At 46.6% G+C, this 24,950-nt stretch overlaps 2 protein-coding genes across 7 annotated transcripts in view; both read left to right on the plus strand.

Moving 5' to 3' along the window:
• The window catches only part of LOC311226732 (telomerase protein component 1-like), a gene marked incomplete at its 3' end in the record, with an annotated part of 60,445 nt that extends 52,835 nt beyond the window's left edge, over positions 1–7,610 (plus strand). The window contains exons 13-14 of the mRNA XM_084312142.1: positions 1,210–1,448; positions 7,588–7,610. Of these exons, the coding sequence (XP_084168268.1) occupies positions 1,210–1,448; positions 7,588–7,610 (262 nt within the window). The remainder of the gene's footprint in view (positions 1–1,209; positions 1,449–7,587) is intronic.
• apol1 (apolipoprotein L, 1) overlaps positions 1,448–24,950 on the plus strand; it is a 283,625-nt gene continuing 260,122 nt past the window's right edge. For all 6 annotated transcript variants that reach the window (XM_084313412.1, XM_084313414.1, XM_084313415.1 and 3 more), the window contains exons 1-6: positions 1,448–1,555; positions 10,454–10,612; positions 13,354–13,416; positions 21,168–21,289; positions 22,263–22,352; positions 23,011–23,154. In XM_084313412.1, coding sequence (XP_084169538.1) covers positions 10,454–10,612; positions 13,354–13,416; positions 21,168–21,289; positions 22,263–22,352; positions 23,011–23,154 — 578 coding nt within the window. In that variant the 5' untranslated portion in view covers positions 1,448–1,555. The remainder of the gene's footprint in view (positions 1,556–10,453; positions 10,613–13,353; positions 13,417–21,167; positions 21,290–22,262; positions 22,353–23,010; positions 23,155–24,950) is intronic.

Below are 24,950 nucleotides of genomic sequence, written 5' to 3' on the forward strand. Positions count from 1 at the left end.
ATCTCAACGACAGCACGGCAAATAAAGAGTCATTGTATCATCATTGTAGCAAAAAAGACAGGACCGGGAAAGTCTTTATCATATGTAGGGGTGCCCTGGAATATTTTATTGAACACAGGGGTGCCTTGGCAGCAGAAAGGTTGAGAACCCCTGCACTACACGACTAAGATACCCATGTACATGTCAAAATACTTCCCAAAGGTCAGTGAATACCACAACCACAACACCAGAGGGAGCTCCACAAATCATGTTAAACCCAGATTCGGCTCAAACAAGGGACTAAACATGTTTCGCAATTATGCCACATCAATGTGGAACGCCCTATCCAAAGCTGTAAAGGAATGTGAATCACTACCCACTTTCAAAACCACTCTCAAAGAACACCTACGGGAGACTGCAATTCGAAACTAGCCCCTGTAAATGTCCTAACCAAACCCCCTCCAATGTACAGTAAATGTCCTAACCCAATATTACACGAGACCCTCCTCTTGGAACCAAGTATGGTTTCGTCGATATTCCAATGTACAGTTTTTAAAATAAGGAATTTCCAGGCACTCTTCCAGTATATAAAAAAGGCTTTAATAAATAGCTTAGTTCATAGTAGAACCATTAAAAAAACACCATGTTTCGGCCTCTCTATCGGCCTTCTTCAGGGCATGACGTTTTGCTTGTACAGTTTCCCCCACCCCGCCTACCCAACCCCCCCCCCCCCCACCCACCCAACCACCTCCAATGTACAGCCCCCCCTCACCCACCCAACCCCCCCCCCCCACCTACCCAACCTCCTCCAATGTACAGTTTATACGTCAAATGTATATACTCTCTTTTTTAGACTCTTTTTGTATCACAAACAGTACTGTATTTGCAAATCTGGTATGTCATAAATGTATAGATGTAGCGGTACTGACTATCTGTATGTTGTGTATGTCATAAATGTCTTGATTAATTGAAAATGGAGGACCCTGATGTAAACAAGACTAAAGTCTTTCTCTGGTCTGCATCCCCTTAACAATTGTGTGTATTGAGCTGTACTGTACTGTACCCATTCTGCAATCTGTTAATACAATTTTCAATCAATCAATCAGTCTCTCTCTGGAGAAGACGATGATCTAATTTCCCCAAATGTTGGCGTGTTCCTTTAAGACCTGGTCGATCTCTGTGTCCTGGTTGAACTATGTTCAGAGTGTGTGTGTGCGTGTGTCCATGCAGTGCAAGCCGGTACACAGTGGCTCTGTTGGACCGGTACCGCCGGGCTCTGGAGACGGCGGTCCAGATCTCCTGCCGCTACAACGTGCCGCCGCTTCCCGGTCGAACCCTCATCCTGCTGTGTGGCCCCATGGACGACCGCGACAAGAAGTTTGACAAGACCGTAGACTTCTGCTGCCCCCCAGATCCTGCTGAGGACGAGGAAGATGAGGAGGAGGTGGTGGAGGTGGAGGAAGAAGGAGGTGAAGGAGAAGAGACAAGGAGTAAGGATGAAGAGGAGGAGGAGGAGGAGGAGGAAGGAGATGAAGGAGAAGAGAAAAAGAGGGAGAAGGACAAGCTCACACCTTCCGTAAGATCCCGACTTGTATCTGATGATTGTTTAGATTCCAATGAACCCTTTCACTACCACACTACAGAAGGTTAACACTTTCACTACCACACTACAGACAGTGGTAGTGAATGGGTTAACCTTCCGTAGTGTTGGATTTCGCGATAATCAGCCAGTATCACCGCGTCACCTGTGGTGCCGTGAGGTTTTCTGCGTTGTGTTTATCTCTTTCTTATCGTACTGACTGATACCCTCTCTCCTACCCCGTGAATACATTCGCCTCAAAAAAAAAAAAATTATCAATTTTTTTTATTATTAATCACATGAAACAAGACAACACATTAACCACAATCACAATACACAGAACTTCACAGGAAAATAACAAAAACAATAATTTATAAATTATAAAGACAAAAAGAAAAGAAAATAAATTTTAAATTTCAAAATTTCAAAACTTCAAGGTTTCAAGGGGGGCTATCTAATAAATGACCAAATAGTGAAGAAATAGCTAAATAGCTGCCCCCCAATAAATCCCCAGTTAAATTCAGGACATAACAAAAGACAAGACAGAACAAGACATTTCCTCCTCCCCCTCCCATGAGACCGCCGGACTCCCCCGAACAAGCCCCCCAACCCCGCTCAGCCGCACACGGCGGTCCTGACCTTCTCAGCTGCTGCGAACCACAGGTCAATCCCAGCCTGCCCTACCCCAATCACCCGCGCCGTGGATATCTCAAGATAAATCACATCCAACAGTGTTAGGGACCAGTTAATCACTGTGAGCTTCTCCGGCTCCTTCCATCTCATTGCTATTAGCTTCTTCGCCGCTGTGACGCCCACTAGGACAACCCTTTTCAATTGTACGGACGCGGGTAGTGTTGTTATATCGTTCAGGAGTAGCGTAACAGCTGTGAATGGGATAGTTAAGCCACACAGATCAGAAAGTTTGTCCGCTATTGACCTCCAGAAGCGGGCCACTGGTGGGCAATCCCAATACATATGCATATAAGTGCCCAGTGGCCTTTTGAGAGCACAAAGTGCACCGAGAGTCGGTTATCAGTCCCATAGCAAATAGCTTCCTAGGTGTAAGATAGGTCCTATGAATATAATTAAAATTTATTTGCTGGTGATTGGGGTTGCGGGAAGATAATGCCACATTTGCCCAAACATCATCCCAGTCAAACTCGGGGTCCAACTCCGGGATATCCACACGCCAGATTGTATCCAATGATAGATTTTTATACGTGGATTGAATTAAGAGCGTATAAAAGTCTGAGACAAACCCTCTGGAGGTCGTCCTGTCCACTATGAGCCTGAGGAAGGGGTGTGGGTGCAAAGCTTGAGCCCACGGCACGCCATGCGCCCTCAGCGCTGACCTTAGTTGAAGGTAAAGAAAGAAGGACTCGCCGGGAAGATCATAAAATTCTCTTAAGTCCTGAAACGCACGGAGGCCGTTCTTATCATAAATATCCTCCAGAGTATGAACTCCCCTCCTTTGCCATTGAGGAATATTAACCGGCTTGTGCCCAACAAGTAATTGCTGGTTATTAAAAATTGGAGAGTCCAGGTGCCATGGGCATTTAACCCCACACGACCTCTGTACATTACGCCACGTTTGGATCATGTGAGTTATGATCGGTCCATACCTCAGCCGGCATTTCGAAATAGAGACAGTGGAGTACACCACATCCTGCAATCTTAGCGGTGAGACCGCCGCCGCTTCTAAGGAGCGCCTAGATACAGCATCTACAGGGTCTAGCCAGCACATCAGAGGTCTCAGTGAGAAGGACCAGAAATAAAGCTTAAAATCAGGGATTGCGAGGCCCCCATCTTGTTTCCTACGTTGAGTAGTAGCTCTTTTGATTCTCTGGCGTTTGTTATTCCAGATAAACTTAGATACCATCGATTGTACCTTGCGCCAGTGGTCTATTGGAGGGGCAGGGTGAGCATTGAGCTAACAAAATTTATCCTAGGCAGAACGTTCATTTTGATTATGGAAGCTCGGGCTTGTAAGGAGTTAGGAAGGGACGACCATCTGTCTAGATCCTGGCGTATTTTATCATAAGTACCCGTGAAGTTGTACTTAGTAGTTTGACTCAGCGTGGGGAATATCTCTATACCTAAGTATTTAAAATGTTCCACTATGGGGATATCAGCTGGTAGTCGCACCACCTTGGCCAGCTCATTAAGAGGTAGGCAGGCTGATTTGTTCCAGTTAATCTTAAAGCCTGACAATTTACCAAAGTCGTCGATTATTCCCGGGAAGGGTCATCCATAAAAATCAGTAGATCATCCGCATAGAGAGCGATTTTGTGTGGTGTATTATTGATCATTATGGGGACGATGTCCTCCGATTGCCTAATAAATTGGGCCAATGGTTCGAGGGAAAGCGTGAATAGTCCCGGGCTCAGAGGACAACCCTGTCTAGAAGATCTGGAGACTGGGAAAAGTGTGGAACAGTTTTTGCCTGTCAGTATCATTGCCGACGGCGAGGCATACAGGACTTTAATCGTATGAATAAAATTCTTTCCAAGACCCATGACCTCAAGTACCTTCCACAGGTATGACCATTCTAGTCTGTCAAACGCCTTCACGGCATCCAAAGACAGAACAGTGGACGGAGCTGTATTGTCTTTACTGTTATCGACTACATGTAACAGCCTCCTAAGATTATCTGCAGCCAGGCGCCCCGGGATAAAACCAGTTTGATCGCAGTGTACCAATACCGTCATAAATCTCTGCAGGCGGCGGGCCAGCACCTTGGCAAACACTTTTAAATCGGCCCCGAGAAGACTCAAGGGCCTATAGCTACCACAATCATTGGGATCTTTGTCCTTCTTGAGAAGTAAAGAAATCAGCGCCATGTTGACATCTCTTGAGAACTCCCCTTGTTCGATAGCGTAATTGATCATATCGAGCATCAATGGGCCCAGTTGGTCCCAGAAAGCTAAATACACCTCGGGTGGAATACCATCCCAGCCTGGTGCCTTACCCCTCTGCATTACAGCAATCGTCTCCCTTAGTTCCATAAGGGTGATTGGTTTCCCCAGTTCCTTAGCCTCTTCCTCAGAAATGTGGGGTATCTCAAGCCCACCAATGAACGATTCAAATTTAGAGTCGTCAAGATTAACCTCTGAGCTATATAACTGTGAGTAAAACTCTTTAAAAGTGTCGTTGATCTTTTTCGAATCAGTAGTGATTGTACCCTGTCGCATCTTGATCAAGGGGATATCCGAGAAATGATCATTCAAGCGTATTTTCATTGCCAATAGATGGCTAGGCCTGGAGCCGTGAAAGTAGTAATTTTGCCTTGTCCTATGTATCAAGAACTCAGACTGTTGTTTAAGTATGGAGTTTATTTCCTTCTTGACTATCTTACGTTGTGTGTTTAGTCGTTCACTATAGTTAGTTTGCAAAGATGCGTATAGATCCGCATATAATGTTTCCAGTCCTTCTAGTTTTTTTGACAGGGATTTACGTAAGTTGGAGGCGAAAAGTGTCACATGACCCCTGATAAATCCTTTCAATGCGTTCCATAGGACCCTGGGGTCATCGACCGTGCCAACATTGATCTGCAAGAATTCAGCTAGTTTACTCCTGAACTCAGAGCAGAAATCATCGTTCTTTAATAAGGTTGAGTTAAAACGCCACCTGGGAGCTCTCGTGGAGAGCCTGCCAAAGGTTGCCACAAGGAAAATCCCCTTGTGGTCCGAGAGAGCCAGGGGAACCAATGAGACGTCGAAACTATCAAACAAATTAGGGGATGCGAATGCATAGTCTATTCGAGAGAAGGTTTTGTGTCTGGCAGACAGGTGAGAGTAATCCTTGAGGGTTGGATTGGATAAGTGCCATAGGTCTGCGAGCCCAGTGTCCTGGGCCCACATCCTGAGGGCCTTAGAGGACCGTTTTTGGTCGCTTGTTTCAGAGGACCCGGACCTATCCAATCCCAGCACGCATTAAAATCGCCACCCACAATGAGAGCGTATCCAGTAAGTTCCAACATATTCTTCGTGATTGTATTATAGAACGCTGAATCAAATGTGTTAGGGGCATACAATGCTATTATTGCCATCTTCCTATGAGAGAACTCAACTTTTGCTATAGTAATCCTTCCCTCTGTGTCCGACCACACATCCAGGACTTTGATATCAAGGTTACGTCTTGTAACTATGACGACTCCTTTCGTCTTATCATCGGCTGAGGATGAGGAGATAACGTGATATTGTCGATTTGCTAGCCTTGACACATCACCCAACAATAAATGAGTCTCACTAAGAAGAGCAATGTCAATATTTCTTCTCTTCAATAACCAAAGGACACTGGCACGCTTGTGTGGGGTGTTGAGACCCCCAGCGTTCCAAATTAAAATATTCAATTTAGCCATGGTCGAGTTTGTCTAAATTCGTAGAGAACATACCAGTGCAGCCAGGCTGAGTACAGAGGCGCTGATCCAGGCGGGCCCAGACGGTCAATCCCAGGAGTTCAGAGGAGGAACAATTACACACATATAAGACAACAATACATAAAACACATAAAAATACCACCCCAGTTACAACCCCCCCTCCTTCTACTCTAAACCCTAACCCACCAGTCCTAATATTAACCCTCCTATACCCACTCTCCAATCCCCTCCCTATGCCCCATCCACTAAAGATGGTCATCTCCCTATCATTTCCCACTGGAGTCATGGATCCAATAAGACGCTCTCCACTCCGACCCCCCTCTAGATAAACCCCTGATTAAACCCCCACTAGTCCAATAAACACAAATAATAATAAAAATTCAATTCAATAAAGATATCGGTCGAAAACCATCGTGAGCCTTGGCCCTAACCTGAGATAACTATAATGGAAAAAATAGCCATTATCATATAATAACTCAACATCAACCCTGCAACCATCTACTTCCGAGTCTGCGCATCAACGTCGCAATGTTATAGCACAAATGGATAAAGGAAAATTCAAAACAAAATTAAATTAAAGCATACCAGCAGATAGTCCAAGGCAGGATCGGATCACAGGTAAATTGCGCAAACGGATGTAATTTAAACAACGACAATAATAAGAAAGGGAAAAAAGGGGGTTATGGTCAAAGTGCACACCTGTAACAGCCCCTCTGAACAGGCACAACGGTTGGAATGACAACCTATGTAAGAATAGAATTAAACACATTCATTAACCCGGGGATGGTAATAAGCAATACCCGACACAACCTGTTATCATATATTGTATATATATATATTCAACCGATCTTCTCCTACCGGAGCCCAAAGCTCAAAACAGCCTGGATATAAAAATAAAAGCATACAAGAAGTTAGTTAAGGACCCGATCACCGTTGAATTGTGCGAACCGATGACACTTAAACAGCAACAACAACCAAAGTACGTAAATATTAACGGGTCTCGAATGCCACGGCGCAGACGATAGACACAGCCTGCTAGTTAGCCCGAGGCTAGCGCGTAAGCTAGTGATGAATCCGGATAGCACGTTAGAGTCTGTTATGTACATTGTTCAGCTAGCTTGCTAGCTTCCAAAGAGGCGATACACAAGTACGACCATGAGGTCAGCATTAGCAAGTAACAGAAGTCATTGGGAAGCCCCGCTAGTTGGATGGGCAGTGTACAGTTAGTATGTCTGGGCATGACAGCAAGTATTTGTGAATAGTCGGCCCTATCAATGTATCCAGGCCCACATCGCCAAGTCAATCACCCGACATAGATATCAAGCTACAGTCTCGGGTATCCCCTCGAGATATTCCTTCGCTTTAGCCAACGACCAAAATGAACGCAGACCATCAACCTTATCCAACACAGATAATTTCGCGGGAGCGAATAGCGTGGGCCTCAGGCCTAGTTTCCATAGCCTGGATAAGACCACTTTGTATTCGCCTCTCTATGCTTGAACCTCCGGCGTAAAGTCTTCGAAAATGGCCACTTTGTGATCGCCAAGCCTTAGATTACCCCTTCTGGCACGAGCCGACCGCATGATGAGTTCCCTCTGCTGAAGCCTGTTCAGCTTGACAATGATGGGCCTCGGCTCCTTGTTCACCCCAGGAGTGGTCTTGCCCGCTCTGTAGGCCGATTCACATACGGGAGGGGTGGGGAGGACATCATTCCCCAGTATTTCTTGCAGCAATTCCGGCATGGTCTCAGAGAGACGGCCTTCCCCGTTGCCCTCCGGTACTCCAACAATCCTGATGTTGTAGCGCAGGGGTTCTCAACCTTTCTGCTGCCAAGGCACCCCTGTGTTCAATAAAATATTCCAGGGCACCCCTACATATGATAAAGACTTTCCCGGTCCTGTCTTTTTTGCTACAATGATGATACAATGACTTTTTATTTGCCGTGCTGTCGTTGAGATGTTTTGTTGTTTGTTTGTCTTTGTTGCTTGTTGGTGAATCTGCAAATATGAATTGCCCCACGCGGGATCAATAAAGTTGTCTGAATCTGAATCTGATGACAAAAGTTTTTTTTTAAATACAGAAAAGGATCACTAAACTGCTATCTGTTGCAGCTGCACTGTTCTCCATAAAAATAGCATATTTGGATAAGTTTGACAATTTCTGCATTTTTTTTAAATACAGAAAAGGATCACCAAGTTACCATTTCTCAAAAAATATAAATAAATACAGAAAATAAGCACTCGTTCACTCAGTGGACATTTCTAGCTCAATGCGAGGTCCGCTGCTGCTGGCTAATAATACGGTCAATACGTGGGGAGATCTTTGACAAGGCAACACGCATGTCATCATCAAGGCTCAACTTGGCCCTATATTTTGTTTTCAGAGCTGTCATGGATGAAAAGCCAGCTTCACACAGATATGTGGGGCTGAATGGTATCAACACCTTAACTGCAGCATTATGAGATACTTGGTACTCAGCACCACACTCTGAAACTAGCTCTCCAGGTGGTATCAGATGAGATTTCAATGAGTTCTTCCAAGAGTTTGGATGGAGATGTGTCAGGAAGCTTTGTCTCAATGTTGTCTGTAAAGTTTTTTTTTATCCAGAGTAACTTGGTGATCCTTTTCTGTGTTTTATTAAATAATGATTTTCAGATTTAAAAAAATGGTCAAACTTATCCAAATATGGTATTTTCATGGAAAACAGTGCAGCTGCAACAGATAGCACTTTAGGGATAATTTTCTGTAATCCAAAAAGAATATGGATTCACTATAAAGTGCCTGTTCACTATAAAGTGCCACGTTTTGATATATTGAGCTTTAAACTTTAAGTACATTTTTTGGAACACGCAATCTAAAACACCTTCCTCTCCCAAACCGTTCCTGCAATTGTTTTATGTTGCATGGATACATTTATTATGTATTGTATTTTTTATGTTTAAATATCAACATAATCTGTCTGTCCACCCTCAGTACATTTACTATCAATATAATATAGTAGTCTGACTTCATCATCTTTTCAAACGCACACACATAGAGGGAGAATGCCCCCCCCCTCCTTCCCAGTCCTCCTTCCAACTAAGTCCCCACCCTGCTGTTCTCTGTCGCTCTGAACAGGGCTTTTAGCTTGTTGTAGCTTATGCTAACGGGACATTAATTCCGGTCTTAAACACAACGTGGTCATAAAGGAATGGCAAGGATTGCAAAGCATGTTATATGCATTTGACCCGTTGCGGAATAAAACAGCAGGGATTTGTTTTGGGTCGCAAAAACACTACCCTTGCTGTGTTTCAATGTCCGCGTTCCAGATCCAGACGCTACTACTGCTGAGCTGAGAGACGCTACTCTGCTCACTGCTCAGCCTGCTGTGTGGAGATGCATCCTATTGGCTGTGTGCTGGAGCGGATATGAGTCACGACACCACGGATTTTCAAAATAAGAGTATCATAATGACCTTAATGTTGCTAGCTTTCGGAGCCTAGTTATTATAGCTGGAGCTGCGCGTGGGCATAAATGAGACCCGCTATAGGATTTTCAAAATAAGACTGTTGTCATTCTATATTTTTAAAGAACATTGCCAGGCATCTCGCGGAACCCCAGGCAGCTCTCCGCGGAACCCCTGTGTGCCGCGGAACCCCTGTTGAGAACCGCTGTTGTAGCGTCTCTCCCGGCACTGTATTTCCACAATTACCGACTGTAGTTTGGCAACTTCAGCCTGCCTAGCCAGCAGGGAGGACTCCAGATCGGCCATCTTCTCGCCCTGTAATGAGACCTCCGTCGTTAGCTCGGCTAGTTTGTTAGCATTAGCCGAGGAGACCACGTACAGCGCCTCCATCTTGTCTATCAGCGGGACGACCGCCAACCTTATTTCCTCTGATATCTCTCGATGAAGGTTATCACAAAAATCCGCCAGCACTTTTCTTTGTGTTTCAGCGAAGCGTGTCTCAGATTCTGCATGGAGCTTGGTCATGACCGAGAGCACAGCTTCGCTTATCTCACCGACACCGGGCGATGGCGCGGCCAGGCCCGGCGGCAATTTGCTGGCTGGAGCGCTCATGGATCTGGTTTCCACCACCGACATTGCAGAAAGTCGAAAAAAGTCTACGACAGTAGTTGAAACACGACGACTTAACAAGCAGACAAAAAACAAATAAAAATAAAATAAAGACTAATGGGGAGAAACGTATATTCCGCACGGTAGAAGGGAGCTCACGTGAAACACGTCTACTCCATGATCGCCTAGCTCCGCCCTCTCGCCTCAAAAATAATTAACGAGACACTGAAAGCAGGATACCTCTCCTGGTGTTGAACTCATGTATACTCTATTTTATTTTATTACCTATTCTATTTTATTATTTATATTTTTGCACAATCGAGGCGGGCATGGCCACCTACATTTCACTGCATGTCTCGTGTCTGTATGTGACAAATAAAACTCCTGAATCTTGGATCATTGATGACGGTGAAATACGTTGTGTCGTTCAGCGGTCTCCTTTTTTGGCAATACTTCCTCCTAGATGCAGGAGGTGGCGGTGTTGCTGTCTCTGATGATCGGCTACAGCGCAGAGGACGCCCGACTGTGTCACTTTGACCGCCGCTGGCAGCGCTGCAAAGAGGTGAAGGTCCAGCCCGGCGCGCTGCTGGATAACATCCGACCCGTGCTCAAGGAGTTGGAGGTAAATGCTTTTGTTTTTAAGCGGTCCTCGGAATGTTGGAAGTTCATAGTCTGCTCTGTTGTATTTTAGAACTGAACTTTGTGAAGACACTCGTGGCGCATACCATAGTGCCTTGCGCACCTACGCGGCCGACCCGGGTTCGATCCCAGCTCCCGTCGTTATTTGTCGCATGTCCTCCCCACCTCTCCTCCCGTTCGCCCTCTCCTCTGTCGGTCCTGCGTGGCCAAATAAAGCTGTAAAAATGCTAAAAAATATAAAAAAATAAAATAAAAAAAAGTGTTAAGAGCGATGCACTGCTCTGTTTATATTTTAGAACCGAACTTTGTCAAGACACTCAAAGTGTTAAGAGCGATGCACTGCTCTGTTGTTCTATGAAGTGTTATGGGCGATGCACTGCTCTGTTGTTCTATTAAGTGTTATGAGCGATGCACTGCTCTGTTGTTCTATTAACACATTGGGCGCCATGGGTTATATCCATCAATATACCCAGTCTGCCACCGTTGAAAGCCTATGGAGATGTTTACCTTCTTTGCAGGGCTATAACTTTTAAAATTGTATTGCTATATTGACATTACTATGGCCCATTCAACATCGATTATCTATCGTTCAGGATGTGGGAACGTTATATTTCTTCATTCATACATTGTTCTGTTAATACCGTCTAGAATATAAGTATGTTTTTAAGCTTTTCTGCTGTAATTCCAAAAACGAGAGTTATAGGCCCTGACGCATATAGGCCCTGGCGTTTCTTACACGCTATACACCCTATATTAAAAAATTCAAATGTATATGATCGGTATACATTATGCTTCATCATGCGTGAAGGAAAGGGGGGAGCGGTAGTTTATAATTCCTTGATCGTCAGTAACGGCTTTATTTAGTATGGGTTGATATATTGATCAGATGGTTTGCAGTGAAATTAATAAACAATCGGGCTGAAAATAACGTTACTGTCCTCTTACCGTTCGCCGATGAGACTGGAGGAAAAATATCCCAATTATTTGACGTCAATCTCCTACATCCATTTCCGGTTTGTATGGCACAATAAACGCCGAAATCATATTGATTAAGTTTAGAAAGCGATCCAAATGCACTATAGTGTTTGTCTGGATCCACGTAACAAGATGTGACTGCCGGAGGGATTTCCTCGACGCACCGATCACCACTTCCGGTTTTGGCGAGAGTGTAACTCGCCTGACCATCCACCAGGCGGCGGTATTGAGGCGTTGCAATCTCATACAGGGTCCCACTGCAGTCCGGAGGTTGGCTGGATGAATTATGAATGCCATGGCGAAAAAATGTAATATTGATCCCAAAAACGGCATAACTCGTTCTTGGCGTCCAAAGTGTTAAGTGTTATGAGCACTTATGATGCACTGCTCTGTTGTTCTATTAACACTTTGGATGCCAGCGACGCGTTTTGTCGTTAGTTCATGCCGACCTATGAATGCCACCAACGCTATATAGCGTTTGTTTGTCGTATTTTTTTTATTGGCGATTTGAATTCATATTTCATCAATCGAGCCTCAGGTTAGTGCTGCAGAGTCTCTCTGAGCTCAATTGGGAAGATACCGCCCCCTATCGTCTCTCCCTGTGTAACTGCACCCCATTAGTTTAGACTGATGGGGGGGGGGCGGGCCAGTTTCCTCATTTTACTTTTCCGTCAAGCCAGCTGAAGAGACTAAAGTTGATCGCCGACCCCAGAACAGCGTGGATTATGTATTTCCATCACCCAACGCTGAATCAATAAACGCGATCGCTATTTGGAATGGCGATCAGGAATTTGAATAATCTTTTTGGATAACATCTGATCTGAGGTAAGGAATCTATTTTTACCAGTCTTGGGATAATCAGAGCTTTTTTCACAGATATATCAACGTGTCCCATATGTGTGTGTGTCTGTGTGGCGCTGATCAGGAAATGAGAGAATCGATATTTCAGCCCGCTTCTATAGCGTGCATAAGTACACATATACTATCGATAATCTAGCGTTTATTTGAAAACGATTCATAAATAGGCCGAAAAATTACAACGTTTTTGTGTATGCCAGAATATTCCAGTAAATGCCGTTTATCACGGAATCTTTATATTTTCCTGAAAAACGAGGGCTTTTCAAAATGCTATAAAATGGAAATGAAGCGATTAAAAAAAACAATCCGTTTTGACAATGTTGACTGCAAACAAGTCATTGATAAGCGACGGGCAGATTAGACACATAGCCATAATTTAAGACAGAGATTATGCGTTTACAACGCTATCATTGAAGTGGGTGCTGGCATTTAACCACGTTTTACCATGTTCACCAGTGGTAATCAAAGTGTTAAGTGTTATGAGCGATGCACTGCTCTGTTGTAAATGTTATTGTATATTTGTATTGAACTATTTTATCACACTTTTTGACTCTTGTCTATTATTATTATTTTTTTATTACTGCCAATTTTTAAACTGAACCAAACCGCACTTTTTACTGTCTATTCTTTTTTATAATTTTTATTACTGCCTATCTTTAAAATGAAACGTAAACAGAGAGGCCTATTGGGATGTTAAATCCTAATGTGAAAAACTATGATTTACCTTACTACCTTTTAAATATTTTTTATGCTCGCTTATGCCTGTATTTTTTACTGCTGTGAAGAACTTTGAACTGCAATTTCTGTATGAAAAGTGCTATACAAATAAAGTTTATTATTATTATAGTCGGCAAAAACAGATTTTACCCCCCCCCCCCATATCTTTCACAGGAAAACAGTGTCCAACTGGAGGATGTCGCCCCGTTCTTCTCCAATATGCTAATGAAGAATAAGGTTAGTGATTTTCAGAAGCAGAAGGAGTGTCAGTATTAACACTTTGATCGCCGGGGTTAAATTCATAATTTACCATCCCTCGCCAGCCCTATTTAACATGGAGAAGTTCCCCTTCTTTGCAGGGCTATAACTTTTAAAATTGTATTGCTAAATTGACATTACTATGGCCCATTCAACGTCCTATATCTATTGTTCAGGGTGTAGCAACATTATACTTTTTCATTCACATATTCATACTAAAATACGGTCTAAAGTATAAGTATGTTTTTATCGTTTTCTGCAGCTTTCTCCAGAACTTGATTTATAGCCCTAAATGCATTATATTGATGATCAAATAGTTTGGTAGGAATCTGTGCGAGATAAAAAATGTCAACTGTACGTGCTTCTAGGAGTTACTACGTATGATCTGATGTTGACCGGATGGGGGGGGGGGGTCGTTTATAATTCCGTGGGCAACGTTATATCATTCATCTAGTGTGGGTGATATGATCATTAGAGCAGTTAGTATCGAAGACGTTAACAAATAACGCTGAAACTCACCGTAGCTTCCTCGTAGTGTTGGGAGATGAGCGTGGAACAGAATTTTTTCTATTATGGGATGTCGAAATATCCGATCCATTTCCAGGTTGTATAATAGTATATACGTCCAAATCATGTTGTTTATCGAGTTATTGGTAACGGATCACTATCCGTTGTGATCAGCTCGAGTCCTGGGACTATTAGCGAGTGATCGGACCGAATTGAAATGAGCACCAGCTTCCACTTCCTGTTTCTTCCCTGGTCGATCCGCCGATCGGCCACCAGATGGAGCTCTTGAACCATTGTAGAGTTGAGAGGGGCTCAACAGTACATCTCATGTCTCCGGGGGAGAAATATGATTTCGATCACAGATTTTTGAAATATTGATATCAACGGCAGAATGAGCATGGCGGGGAAAGACGTGTTTCAGCGTTTCCGGCGATTAAAGTGTTAACGATTAGACACAGCAACACTGCAGGGATATCTGTGTTTCCGAAGTTTGGAAGCGGACAGTGCTGGTTAGCCTAGGCATTGTCCAACTAACACCTCTCCCGAAGGCTAACCGGCACTGTCCGCTTCCATTCATTGTGCTAAGCTAGGCTAACATGCAGCCAGATAGCTTTCTACTGAACGCACAGAGAGGAAACTGATATCGGTAGGTTATGTAGATAACCTAGTTATATTAGTATTGGCTGAGCGTTCCGCTCTGAGCCGTATGAGATATTCTATCTCCTATGATACCTATTGTATCTCCCTACGAACAAAAAAATACATGCACCACACCTGTATGGGGCTCCGCCCCCATGGTGGCACCGCCCATATAGCAGTGATGGTAGTCACCACACACCCTTCCTCGCCAAAAACCCGTCCCAGGAAAAGATTCCTCAAGAGGGAACTCAGGGCCGCGCAGAGCGGAACGCTCAGCCAATACTAATATAACTAGGTTATCTACATAACCTACAGTTATATGCCGTATTTGCTATCACGTTCCGCTCTGAGCCGTATGAGATATGGGGAAGAGCGGACGCGAAGCCCGACAAATGTACCCCCTGAGGACCCGTAAGCCCACATCAAGGGGTGCGGGGAGCCCTGTCACCCCATCCTCCCTAATGAAGGGGGGGCGCAGTCAACTCCACCTGAATGCGAACAAGAGGGAAACTAGAACCCCTTGAACACACCGTACAGGCGGAACCACGTGTGACTCAACACACTGTGGCCCATACCCATACACTCCTGCTACCCGACCAAAGGACGGGAAGCAGGAAAGGCCACAGACCCCAGAACCGCCTGGGAGACAGAACCCCCGGTCATGTCCATGAGGAAAAACCTTACAAAGGAGCCCGGGGAGGACCATGAAGCTGCAGCACAGATGGCCTCCACCGAGGCCCCACCCAGGAGAGCGGCAGAGGCAGCCACCCCACGAGTGGAGTGCGCCCTGACGCCCCCAGGGGGATCCTGCCCAGCCAACGTGTAGCAGAGGGTAACACCCTCGCACAACCAATGGGACAGGCGCTGCTCCGACAGTGCCTTACCAGCACGAGCCCCACCGTAACAGACAAAAAGCTGGACGGTAACCCTGAAATCCTGAGTACGGCTGAGGTAAATCCCCAAGCACGGACTGGACATGACAGGTGAAGGCCCGCATCTAACTCACTAGTGTGAGGAGGAGGACGAAACGCCTGAACCACAATATCCCGGGAGCGGAAGGAACTCCGGATATTCTTAGGCACGAAAGCAGGATCAGGTCGCAGAGTGACACCGCAATCGGTCCGAAAAGACAGGCACTCTGGACGTACCGAGAGAGCACAGAGCTCACCTACGCGTTTAGCGGAAGTGACAGCCAGAAGGAACGCGGTCCTGAAGGACAGCTGTCCCAACGGCGCCTGCTCGAGCGGCTCAAACGGGGCCAAGGACAACCGACCGAGGACCAATTGAAGATCCCAAGTCGGAGCCAAGGAGCGTTGCACCGGCTTAGCGCGTCGAGCGCCAAGCAGGAAACGCTTCACAAGAGGGTGGCTGAACAAGACATCCCCTCAAACCCCTCATGATAGGAGGATATAGCTGCTGCATATACCCTCACCGTCGAAGCCGACAGTCTATCAAGGAGAGACCGGAGGTAACTAAGGACAGCATCCAGGGGGCAGGAGACTGAGTCCCGGCCCCCCGCCTTACACCACACTTGGAACATACGTCATCTGCCCGCGTAAGCGCGACAGTGGAGGGAGCATGCGCATTCCAGATGGTAACACCATCAGGATCAAGAACCTGCGCCCCTCAACGTACCCGTCCCAACAACTGACCTAACAGATGCAAGGGGAAGAATCCCTGGCGGCACGGCATCGGTCCCAGACCCGCCTGGCCATGTCCAGACGCAATCCTCACCCGTCAGGATGAGGGCCGCCCCGCGACAGTAACCTGCACCCACATTCTCCCTGCCGGGGATGTGGGGAGCCCTCAGGCCGCGCAGATGGAGGACGCCCATAGCCAGCCGCCCGCCGCCTGGTGCAGACAGGGGGAGCGTACTCCTCCCTGTCTGTCGATACACGACACTGACGTCGTATAGTCCGTCCTGATCAACACCATTTGTGGACCAGAAGGACCGCTTTCAACACCAACACATTGAACGTAGCGCAGACCGGGCAGCATGGTTTGCCAGCTGCCCCCTACTGCGTTGGCCCGACGCATCACCAGCGAGGGAGGCGTCGGTGAAAACACGACGTGAGACAGCGCCGTAACCGTCCTAGGACGGAACCTCCCGAGCGTGTTGACAACACGCTCTGAGATGGATGCCCATAGCCCTCCAACCGTTGACTGGGAAGAGGAATACTCTACAACCAGTCTACAGCAACCCCAGGCTGGTAGAGACCTGCCTGGTACGAGACCTGACGATCCACCTTGACCGCGAAGGACCAGAACGTCATCAGGGCAGAACACTCCGTAACCCCGGACGACGCAGAGGCCCCAGTGCGGCCTCCACGCACTTGGTGAAGATGCGGGGAGCCAGAGAAAACCGAACGGCAGCCTCTGGTACTCATACGCTAACCCTGCAAAGGAAGCGTAGGTAAGCCCTAGGATGGAAGATGGGAGATGCGCATACGCATCCTACAGGTCTATGGAGGAGAACCAGACCCCCACCTGACAGTGTTCAACAGGTAGGAGACGATCCAAAAAAATGCTGAACCTTCCCATGGGACAGGTCCAGCCTGGGTCTTACACCCCTCCCTCCCGACTTCTCGGGCAGAGAACACCGGGAGGAGAACGCCACGACGATGGCTTGCTTCGTCCACAGAGATTGGATCTCGTTGACCAGAGCTGTCACAGCTGGAGACCCCGACAATAGGGTCTGTACCATAGGGTCTGCCTCAGCGTTCTCTCCATCCACCTCGACATATGATACTGCCGTAGTCATATGTGACGACACTCCCAACGCACCCGCCGTCACGTGGCGCAGGTCCGCTAGGAACCGTAGATAGTTGGCCCGGTCCCCCCGCTGTGCGTAGCCAAACCTGGAACCGTGCGAGGAGCGCGTTCCGTGTCGGAACACCTGACCCTGGCACCACCCACGAGGCAACCGCACCCAAGGGGGAACCCCGACAGAAAGGGCCGGTCTGATACGGGGGGCTTCCGATGAAAAAAGCCCCCCCACTGAACACCCCTCCAGAACATGCTGAAGGAGTTGTTCTGCAGCCGGACATGCAAGGTGTAAGGCCCCCATGGGTTCCTACACACCGTAGCCCTGCAGTGATATTACTACCACCCCAAATCATGTGAGCTGCGACCAATTGCCAATATTCCAGGAGTGGGAGGCACCAACATGATACCAGGCCTGGCGAAGGCGAGGCCGGGGAAGCCCGCACTGTGTGCCTCAAAAGGTTTCGAGCCCCCCTGCTGACAACACTCAAGTTGACAGACGTAACACCAGGCTCAACCAACACAGATCAAGGTGTGGGAGCCGCTTGACAGCACAACATTCTCACGGACAGACCCAGGCTCAGCCATCAACTGGGTGTCAGCCCCTGTCCCCATGAGAAGCGAAAAGGGGGGCCGCCCGCGCATCAACGAAGGCACGCGGCCCGCAGCCAAAGGAAACAATCAGAGCCCACTTCTTCCGCTGGTGTTGGGGAAGGGAGCGATCGGAGAGCGGGCTGCTCGCGGCAGGACGGTGACGGCTTGTTTGTTCAAGCCGAACCCATCCTACATGGCCGATCCCTCGGCCGCCAAGGCTGTCGGCCTTGTGGACACCTGTCGAATCAACGCCCAGGATACCTCCGGCGGGGGAAAACATGGCCGCCTGTCGAGGGCCTCGTCATCGCCGCTGACGAGGCCGTGCTCTCTCTTCTTCTGGCTGCGCGGTGTGAGGCGGTGTAGGGCCTAGGACAATACCGCCCGCGCTCCAGCAGAAGACCAAAATCCCCTGCGGAGAGGGGAACCCTGAGCGGTTATAGCTTGCGGCTGGGTCAAAGCTAATAACGTCAACAACCTCGCGCGATGTGTCGACGTCGGCTGGCCCTCAAGGCCCCTCCACCAGACACCATTTTTCTAATAGAAAAAAACAGCAATTCGAACACAGTTCTAATCGTTGCCAATTCCATACCGTGGCGGTACAAGCCTTAACAGCCCACCAGCCACTCGCCAGGCCGACCCACCCATGGTGTCGGCCGGGCGGGGCATTGTTTCAATATATCAAAAACAAAGGACTGATGTTAACATGGAGCACCAGTGGTGATTGCAAACAGCACCCTCCACTGTGGTGTGCACCATGAAAGGGTTAAATGAATAAAAGAGCTAAACCACAAAAAACTGTAGAATGAGCAAACCCATACACACAAAGTTTAAGGGGAGACGGACCAGACCCGTCTTCATTCAAAATATTCACAACAGGACACCAGCCCTAGTTTAGCCCATTTACCAAAAAAGGTAAACAAAGCCCCCCCCCCGCACTACTCCCCCAGTATACCGATTGACCGTCAGTATGAATGGTTTGAGAGGAGAGAAAACTGTAGCAAGACAGACCTTCTCATAGCAGAGTGACAAAACGAAACAATAGCCCCCTACACAGGGCCGCCCCAGGAGGTGGGGGGCCTCGCGTCTAAAATCGCACAGGGCCTCACATTTCTCCCAGGCGGCCCTGCCCTTATACTACTGCAGCCTAGCGCCAGGCAATGTGGGACCCAAGACAACAATTGCCTGTGCACAGACACGCAACATGTTTACCATGTCGGCTGGACCCATAGCCCCACTACCCAACGCCAACCCAGATGGGAACACCGTTCAACAAACCCCGCCGGAACACAAGGTAAAATACCTGGCTAGGAAACCTAGCCACGACCTACCCCGTTGTCAACCCATTTACCCGAAAAAGGTAAATAGAACTCAGCAAAAAAAACCACAACAGCTACCGACTGACCTTCATTGATGAACCGGGCAAGAGGAGGGAGAGTGACAACATCTCACGGCGGAGACATTAAAACAGCATAGCAATTAGCAGTAGTAATAGCATGCGGCATTAGCGATAGCATGTAGCATAGCTTTAGATGTTTTAGCAGCACGCCCAAGACAGCTTGGAAACCATTCCCTGCAGAGAACGTTCACCAAACCATCCTGCCCCCGGCGCCAACACACAACATGGTTGTGTTAACAAAACAAACCAGCATTACTAACACTAATACCCATGCCTGAAGACACAGGGCCTACCTGAGTACAAGCTGGCCCGACAGCCAGCCTTGTACAGCTGAACCTCGATGTGCTGTCATCAATGAGGAACATCAACATAGGCCCGTCGTGTCGCCGAAAACATGCGTCGAAGATGCCAGGGGCCAGCAACCTCCGGTAAGCTTCCAACATTATGACTTTGATCTTTTCATCCTACTAGTTATCATACGGTGCACGCATCCGAGTACGCTGGGACGAAAATAGAGGAAGGGTGTGTGGTGACTACCGTCACTGCTATATGGGCGGTGCCACCATGGGGGCGGAGCCCCATACAGGTGTGGTGCATGTATTTTTTTGTTCGTAGGGAGATACAATATCTCATACGGCTCAGAGCGGAACGCGATAGCAAATACGGCATATAACTATCTTCTTGTCTCTCTCTGGAGAAGATGATAAGCCAATTTCCCAAAATGTTGGCGTGTTCCACAAAAGTACATGTTGTTTGTTGCATGTTGTTCTTGCGTTCTTGTCTTCCTCGTGAAAACCGAAGCAGTAACCAGTTTTGCGCTTATTCCTACCTCATTCTGTGTCTTTGGCTGATCTGTTTCAATTTCAGTTTCAGTCTATTTAAAAAGGACAGTGCACATTAACACATTGACCGCCGGGAATTAGTCGGGCCCCGCTCTAGCACTGCCACACTTTAAAAGATAGGAGTGCATCACCTTATTTGTAGAGCTATAACTATATTCTATATTATAGCTATGGATACAATACTATGGCCCATTTGACATCACCTATCTATCGTTCAATATGTGAAAAATAATAAATGTTTCCATCCATACGTTCCCGTGTTATACCATGGTGAATATAAGTATGGTTTTAGAGCGGTCTAGGGTAATTCCCGAAATGCTGAGTTATAGACGTATACGTCAATTCCACTATAGACGTTGCCGTTTCTTGCCTGTACACGCTATTGTTCCGAAATCAAATCTATATCATAGGTATTATGTTCCATCATGAATGCCATACACCTGAAACGGAAGCATTAAAAGTAAAACACAATATTTACAACACAATCCACCATGATCCATTTCACTTTTGAATACGATATGGCGACAATGAAAACCAGGATGAGGATGACCCAAAATGACATCATTATTAACCCTTTCACTGACACACTACCAAAGGGTTAACTTTTTCACTGCAACAATACAGAAGGTTAACCCTTTCACAGCCACACTACAGCAGGTTAACCCTTTCACTACCACCCTTACCACCCTTACCACTACCACGGTTAACCGTCTGTAGTGTGGTAGTGAAAGGTTAACCCTCTGTAGTGGTAGTTAAATTAAAAGGGTTAAATTACATTCCTGTGGGCGCCAGGGTGGCGCACCACGTACAGCGCTGCGGTGCAACACGGCAGTCCCGGGTTCGACTCCCGGACCCGGTGACCTTTGCCGAATGTCTTCCCCTGTCTATCTCCCATTCTTCCTCTCTCTCTCTCTAACCTGGTAGCAAAAAACCAATACATTTTATTTTTTTAATAAATTACATTCCTGTATCTCCTTTATGCATCTCAGGTAGACAACATAATCCTAGTGACGGACAGTTGGGTGGAAGTGGAATTGGATGCTGCCATCAGACACTACAGGAAGAACGTGAACAGCCACGCCCTGGCGGTGAAGATCTTCCTGGGTCACACGTGAGAAACCTTTTGGTGTTTATAGTTTATCTCGCATTTCATCATCTTCTGGCCGCCTCAGACCCACTCCTGTCCGAGCTCAGGGAGGGTCATCAAAGAGAAGCCGCCTATTCTCGGTCCTCGCTCCACAATGGTGGAACGAACTTCCCACCACAGTTAGGACAGCCGAAACCAGACCAATCTTTCGCCATCGACTAAGGACACACTTCTTCAATCAATATCTGAAATGAACTGTCTTCTACTATCATGCACTCTTTCTACTATACTAATAATAATAATAATTGTTAGACTAGAAGTCTTTATTTGTCATGCAGTTTTTTAACACACACACGAAAGATGGGCGACCCACAGGAACACACACACACATGCACTGAGTCGCCGATGAAATGTCTCTCTGCACTTTTCCCATCCCGTTGTCCTTCCCCCCATGGGCAGCCGGGAGCAGATAGGGCGTCAACGTGAGCCGCGCCCTGGGGACCAATCCAAGTGCTCCTGTCCGTCTTCGTCAAGGATGCCACAGCGTTAGCGATCTGTTGTGCATGTTTTTCCATTGGGTTTATCTTATCGGGGGGGAAACCCTTGCGAGCACGGGGAGAACATGCAAACTCCACACAGAAAGGCCTGGGAGATACCCCACCTGGGTACCTGGCATCATGGAAACCTGGTCCCCAAGCGGGAATCGAACCCTGGACCTTCTTGCTGTGAGGCGACAGTGTTAACCACTACACCACCGTGCCGCTATATTGTAATATGTCTTTACTACTATGCACTCAACACTGCAGCACCCAAGTTTCAGCACTGTTTGATGGACATTGTTACTCAGCTGTAAGAGTTGTACCCTTCCTGCTGACTTGTCGTACAGAACCTGTAAGTCGCTTTGGATAAAAGCGTTCAGCTAAATGACTAAATGTAAATGTTATCAGTCTGTTGAGTTTATACGTGGAAACGCTGTCCTCATGTTTGTCTCTTGCAGAGACACACTCGCTCCCCCGTCCAGAGACACACTCGATCCCCCGTCCAGGGACACTGTTGAGCTCAACGGCTTCAGCGAACAGATCCTCAGGTAAAAGGTTTCTTTATCTGCCCCTCGCTCCACCTATCTGCCCCTCGCACCACCTATCTGCCCCTCGCACCACCTATCTGCCCCTCTCAGGTGAGAGACAAAAGGTGGATAAATGGGGGAGAGTAGACAGATTGGAGAGGTGTGGGGGAACGACAAGAAGGGGGGCGGTTGGAAACGGGACTGGGAGATGTTTGAAGGGGGGAGGGGACCATTATTCCACAATGTGTTTGTCAAATTAAGATTATTCAGATTGAAACATCAAAGCATTTTTATTTTGTCGTTTTGTACATCGTGCAAAAGCCGAAAACCCAGATACAGTTTTGACATGAATGTGGGAAATATTCACAAGCATTCTAGGTAGATGGAAAAGAAGCTCTGTGGAACATACAGGTTTATAGTTTTACAGTTGAAAACTCTTATGAAGCTGTTGTCTACTGTTAGTATTAGAATGAAGTCAATCAATGTCTCTCTATTCCTATCTTTTTATTTTTGGGGGCTGGACTCTCCATTTGTTTATTCTAAATTATGGACCTTTAAATAACAAAACAGTCTCGATTGTGACTCCCCCTTCCCCCCCACAATTGTTTGTTTTTTTCCATTAAAGTTTTCAATCAATCAGACTTTGTTGATGTTGATACTAATCAGACGGTTGTGGCAGGTTTGTGGCAGAGCGAGGTTCATCCAGGCTGCTCGATCATGTGGAACACATCGACAAGATACACAACATCCCCCCTCCTCAGGGGGTCAAAGGCCACCAGACCGCTGCCCCTGTCGTCGCTCTGCCGGCCAGTCCCCAACTCAGGTAGTCTGCTATCTGCAGAGAATAGAATTATATATTCAAGATATCGTTTCTTATTATATTGACTTGGGTTTAAGGTTTCCTGGTATCTGTGTGTTCAGTTGTTGTTAAGTTCTGCCCAGAAATGATGTACCATACACAGTACACACATGCTGTACCATACAAACCAACCTGCTGTACCATACAAACCAACCTGCTGTACCATACAAACCAACCTGCTGTACCATACAAACCAACCTGCTGTACCATACAAACCAACCTGCTGTACCATACAAACCAACCTGCTGTACCATACAAACCAACCTGCTGTACCATACAAACCAACCTGCTGTACCATACAAACTAGTGGTCTGCAAGGGCCTTGAAATGAAGCCTGTGCTGCGCAGCCCAAGCCCGTGAACTTCAGGCCCTGCCCGAAAATAAGCCTGACTGTAAATAACATTTTAAGCCCTAGTCCAAGTGAAAACCAAAAAAAAACTAAAAAAATATTAGACTTAAAAAATTTTTTTATTTGTATTTGTTTTAAATATTCGAAACACGGTTTTATATGAACTTAACAAATAAACTAAAATGAAAATGTTCAATAGGTCTACCTAAATAACGCATATCACGCTGAAAACTAAGAAGCATACATATCCTGTTTCGCTCTTATTAGAATGCCGCCCAGTGCTTGCTTAGACTGACTCACACGGCAGCCTCGTAAAACGTATTGAAGGCTATATGAAATCTTCTTTGACACACACATACATTACATTTACGCACATTTACACACACACACACGACACAATAGCCTACTCAGTCACTATACAAACAAACAGAAAACAGAAATCAGATTTCGAGCAGAGCAATATTTATATAATGAAAGCAGCGACCCCACACCAGCAAATAATAATAAATCGGACTCACCACTTCGCTGTTGATGTCAGCAACGCGTTGAACAACGTTAACAAAACTTCGCCAACCAGCTACATACATCCAAGAACAAATTAAAACGTTCGCCAACTGGCTATATTCCAACTTCAAACAATGCCACTTCGGTCCGGTTCATTTGTTCATCATCCACCTGAGGGCTTCATCACTGTTCTACTCCCCTCGAGTTCTCCCTGCGGGCTGCGGTAATTACATCCAAATGTTTCCAAAAATGCAGCGTTCCCTTTACTATTTTATCTGTTAACTTATACATCTTGACTCCTCAGACACGAGGCTTTCACTCTCTGATGACAGCACTACGTTACGCGAAAAGGAAACAGAAACTTAAGGTTATCCTATAACCCTAGTTATATGAGTATAGCGAGCGCGCAATAAACATTTAAAAAAAAGAGGGCGCTGCCCGGCACGGCCGAGCCCGAATTATTTATTTAAAAACAAAGCCCGTCGGGCTCGGGCAGGGTTGCAGTGCACTAATACAAACCAACCTGCTGTACCATACAAACCTGCTGTACCATACAAACCAACCTGCTGTACCATACAAACCAACCTGCTGTACCATACAAACCAACCTGCTGTACCATACAAACCAACCTGCTGTACCATACAAACCAACCTGCTGTACCATACAAACCAACCTGCTGTACCATACAAACCAACCTGCTGTACCATACAAACCTGCTGTACCATACAAACCTGCTGTACCATACAAACCAACCTGCTGTACCATACAAACCAACCTGCTGTACCATACAAACCTGCTGTACCATACAAACCTGCTGTACCATACAAACCAACCTGCTGTACCATACAAACCAACCTGCTGTACCATACAAACCTGCTGTACCATACAAACCAACCTGCTGTACCAT

Source organism: Notolepis coatsorum (genome assembly GCF_963971535.1).
Source record: "Notolepis coatsorum genome assembly, chromosome: 4".
NCBI lineage: Eukaryota > Metazoa > Chordata > Actinopteri > Aulopiformes > Paralepididae > Notolepis > Notolepis coatsorum.